Source organism: Alosa pseudoharengus, unplaced genomic scaffold (assembly GCF_046254945.1).
Source record: "Alosa pseudoharengus isolate Yale_2024_CS ecotype anadromous, Long Island Sound unplaced genomic scaffold, YU_APseudo_1.1 YU_APseudo_1.1_scf_10, whole genome shotgun sequence".
NCBI classification, from domain to species: domain Eukaryota; kingdom Metazoa; phylum Chordata; class Actinopteri; order Clupeiformes; family Clupeidae; genus Alosa; species Alosa pseudoharengus.
The window spans coordinates 35,659,434-35,664,433 of record NW_027468565.1 but is presented as its reverse complement, the minus strand read 5'-3'; the positions used below and the strand labels follow the sequence as shown (position 1 = coordinate 35,664,433).

Below are 5,000 nucleotides of genomic sequence, written 5' to 3'. Positions count from 1 at the left end.
ACTTGGTGAGGTTCACTTCCGGTTGTTCACTCATCAGGAGAAATGTAAGAGAAGCTTACAGCTGCCAGCTGTACAGGCAGAATCTTCCCTCTGGGCCCTGACAAGGTTTTGGGCATTTGTTTATAAGTTTAATATTAACAATGGCAGCTATGTACCACAGAGGAAGCTGTAGCAGGTGTAATGGTATAGTGCTGTGTCTGTACCACAGAGGAAGCTGTAGCAGGTGTAATGGTATAGTGCTGTGTCTGTAGCAGGTGTAATGGTATAGTGCTGTGTCTGTAGCAGGTGTAATGGTATAGTGCTGTGTCTGTAGCAGGTGTAATGGTATAGTGCTGTGTCTGTAGCAGGTGTAATGGTATAGTGCTGTGTCTGTACCACAGAGGAAGCTGTAGCAGGTGTAATGGTATAGTGCTGTGTCTGTAGCAGGTGTAATGGTATAGTGTTGTGTCTGTACCACAGAGGAAGCTGTAGCAGCAGCTGCGTTCCTGTCGCACCTCCACCAGGAACTGATCTTCTCTACACTCAGGCGTCGGCACACTGGGGCAGGACACAGGATCGCACTCTGGAATACACACACACACACAAGCACACACACATGCGCGCACGCGCACACACACACACACACAAGCACACACACATGCGCGCACGCGCACACACACACACACACACACACATCAGCAAAACATCTCTTTTCTTGCAAAAGCTAACACACCTTGCTTAACTCTTTACACCTTCATAAAAATTGTGTTTTCGTATCAAACAGTAAACAAAAGCCATCACAATAATTAGCACACAATGTGCCAACTACACACTGATGGTATGAATAAAAAACACTGTAGGAACCATATTCATATTTTCAGTTTTAGTTAATGTATGTAAGGGATAATGTATAGAACGCCGGTCATTATTGGGAAAATAAGTCCCGACAGGGCGAACCGAACCCCGACACGCAGCGGAGGAGTCTTGTTCCGCCCTGAAGGGACTAATTATGACCGCCGTGCAGCGAAGCGGCGGTCATATAGGTTTAGTCAGATTTTTTTTTTCTTTTTCGCATGGCCAATTTTCCATCAAGGATTCCCGGGACACTGAAAGACCGGGGTGCATGAAACTTGGTGGGCATGTATCCCCACAAGGATAGCATGGAACCATTGTTTTTCGTTTTGATCTGTAGCCACCCCCCCCCCCTGAAAGGAGGGTAGTGCGGACACAGTTTTCTGTGAATATCTCGAGAACCGTAGGGTTTAGGAGGACAAACTATTTTTTTTTGTATGTTGATCTTAAGGGGCCATGTCAACCCATTCCATAACCACTAATTTCATGTATAGCGCCACCTACAGGTAAAAAAGGTAAAAATGAGGTGTTGTAGTTAGGTATCTGTGATGGTCAAAACTGCACGAAATTGACAGTGTAGGATTATGACACCCTCTGAATGCATGTGCCAAGTTTCGTGGAATTTCGTTCAAGAGGGGCCATATAATAAATTAATTTATGTGTACATTTAGTGACCGTACACCAACAGAGTTTTCTGTGAATATCTTGAGAACCGTAAGGCTTAGGTCGACCAATTTTTTGCGTATGTTTGCCTCCAGAGGTCATGTTAACCCATTCCATATGCACACATGTGCATAAACAGATATTCACACACACACATATATTCACAGTAATCATACATATGACACATACACACACAGTAGACATATGTACGCATGCATGCTTTGCACAGACACACACACAGGCACACCCACAAGCACACGCACGCACACACACACACACACACACACACACACACACACACACACACACACACACACACACACACACACGCACACACACACAAACACACACAAACATAAACACGTACACGCACACATGCAAACAATTCAAGAATTTCTCAGAATTATGAACAAGCGAGATGGGGGTGGGGTTGTATAAAATGTATTTTACATGTGAAATCTATGAACTAATCATGTTTTGGTACTTGTTGTCTAGCAGATACCCGTGAGAATTGAGTGTGCATAATGCAATTCAGTGAGACAGCTAGAATCATATGCCAGACCAGCAGATATCCTGACTTTGCTGAATTACTGAAGCCAAGCAGGCTTAGTTAATACTTGGATAAGAAACCTCCTTGGAAGAGTAGGTTCCTGCTGGAACTGGTGTTGGTGGCTGGCCAGTAGGTGGCACTCTTCCCTGTGGCCAAAAGCCACCAAACAAATATCAATCCCAATGTCCTATTGCAGTGGCAGGGACACTGTACTGCAGGAGATGTTTTCCTTTGCATGAATGTTAAATTGAGGTCCTGACTCACCATGGTTGTTAAAGATCCCATGGCACTTATCGCAGAGTAGGTGGTTCCCTGATTTGCTTTATTTATGTACACATACATAAAGACACACACACTACACATGCACACACACATACATGCACACACACGACATGCACAAACACGCACACAAACACATAAACACACATACACACACACCCTCACACACATGCATCCACACATACAACACCTACATACACAAACACATGCACACACATACACACACACACACACACACACACACACACACACGCACACAAAAAAACACACACAAAAACAACCACACACTCTGCACACACTCAATTACAAACACACAAAAAAAGGAACAAAGTAGGAAATTAACACAATTTGACAAGCGTCACTTATTTTTGTGGAAAAAATGTGCTGGACTGGGTGGCGGTCATATTTTGTAATGCTCTGCGGCACATCTAGTTTTCCCAATAATGACCGGCGTTCTATACATTATCCCATGGCTATTTGCCAAAATGAAACAATAAAATCCCTACGATGTGACTGTTTAGCCTACATAGCCTAGGCTATAGCCTATTTGTAACCGTTTCATCATGGCTTTTGGTGAGAAACAAATAGTTTGACAACAGCACACGCTGAACTTGAATCAAACATTTTTTAAAACACAGCTGAACCACCGTCTGCTTTCACTTTTGAATGAAGTTCCAGTCCTTGCGTAGTGATATGAAAGACGTGAAATAGAAGCACAAAGCCCATTTTCCTTGACAGCGGTCTGTTATACCAGAGACTTTCTAATGTGGAGACACAGCACTCAAAAAATCCTCCATAGAAATGCATGGGGCTAGTTTGTCACGCCAATATGGCCGTTGTCTACACATATCCCACCCCTTCCTCGGCAAAACGTCGACATGTGAATACATTGAGCCAATCATGTGGTGTGTTGTGAAGACATCGTGCCAATCATGTGTTGTGATCTCGCTGCTGGAGCAAGATTGGTGTCGTGAAGCCTTGCGCACGCGCAGTTCGACCCAAAGACTGTGCCCGATGAGTGCCCATAAAACGTTGGTATATGGCAGGCGAGTGGAGGGACTTGCCTAAAAGGACTTTGGTTATACTTAGCAACGGTCCAAGGCACCGGGGAAAATATATTATGGAATGCCGTATCCAGGCCTGACATGATGCCTGGTCAATTTTTTTTGCCTGTAAAAGGGCTATTTCTTACTCTTCTTACCCTTCCTCTTCCCCCTCCTCATCCTCCTCTTGCTCCTTTTCGTCCTCTTCCTCTAACTTCACCTCCTTGTCCTTGTCATCCTCTCCCTCTCACTTCTTCACCTCTGTGTCCTCTTCCTCCTCCTCTTCCTCCTACTTCTTCACCTCCATATCCTATTCTTCGGCCTCCTCTAATTCTTACTCTTCTCACTCTTTCTGCTTCCTCCATTGTACCCATTGTACATTACCTGTGGCTTATTTATAGAGCTTATGCTGATTGCAAAGTGAACTAATGATCTAAAACAGTTTTCACATGAGAAAGTGTGCCAGAGAGTTGGCAAAATAGTGTAAATAATAGCCATACATGTGTATAGTTTTGCTAGGAGTGTGTTGATCATTTGGAAATTTAGTGTAAAGCAGGGAGTTGTGTTTACAGTTCCGCAAAAAGAGTGCTGGGCAGTGGATTATACCTACAATTGTGCAAAGTGTGTGTTACAAAATTGCAAACTGAGTGCAAAGCAGTGTTTGTGCTTTTAGTTTTGCAAACTCAGTGAGTGGTTTTGCTATACGTATTAATAGTTTTAGAAATTATGCTATAATAATCACGGCTAGCGTCTAAGCATTCATAAAAAACTGTAAAGGATTTCTGAGGTCATAGAGATGGAGATGAAGAGACAGGAACTGTGTGTGTGTGTGTGTGTGTGTGTGTGCGTGCTTCTTTATGTGTGTGTGTGTGTGGGTGTTTACATGTGTGCATGAGAGCATACCACAGCGGTATTCTGGGCAGCAGGAGAGGGGGCTGTAGCCAATCTGCTGCTTGTAGCCATGGTCACATCTGGGCATATGCCTCTGGCACTGAGTCACATTACACTCTGCAGGAGAGGAGATAAAACACACACACACACACACACACACACACACACACACACACACACACACACACACACAACATATAACACAAATTCTAAAAGGGAAATGCAACACAGTAAATACCACCAATAAGTCTGTTATCACCATAAAGTGTGTAATGATGTGTATTTAGAAACATCCTTTTTCATGCAGATGTCTGTGTCTGTGTGTGTCTGTGTGTGTCTGTGTCTGTGTGTGTCTGCGTGTGTCTGCGTGTGTATGTGTGTGTCTGTGTGTGTCTGTGTGTGTCTGTGTCTTTGGGCTGTATTTTCGGTCACCAGCGCATGGCGTACAGTTCGTTTTTCAGTCGCGCGAAGTTGAATTCGGTATTTTGCACCTTTATTTTTTAAGCATTGCGCCCAGGGGTGTGGCAATTAACAACATAGGGCGGGCCCTGGCGCGTTGTCTAAAAATCGCTATCATACACCACCTAAACCTGGTCAGAAGTCAATGGCGAGTTGTTCATATGCTATTTTAAGAGGCATGTCAACAGATTGGCAGGTGCACGCACCATCCTTCTATCATTCATGAACGCACACCAGCGCACGTCCATGCAAAACATTACAAATTGCACGATTACAATGGTAAA

The 5,000-nt window shown here is 44.0% G+C and overlaps 1 protein-coding gene across 1 annotated transcript in view; it reads right to left on the bottom strand.

Annotated features, from left to right (window-relative positions):
• otogl (otogelin-like) overlaps positions 1-5,000 on the bottom strand; it is a 74,362-nt gene that overhangs the window by 9,660 nt on the left and 59,702 nt on the right. The window contains exons 45-46 of the mRNA XM_076299148.1: positions 4,270-4,374; positions 455-562 (exon numbers count right to left, since the gene is read on the bottom strand). Coding sequence (XP_076155263.1) covers positions 455-562; positions 4,270-4,374 — 213 coding nt within the window. The remainder of the gene's footprint in view (positions 1-454; positions 563-4,269; positions 4,375-5,000) is intronic.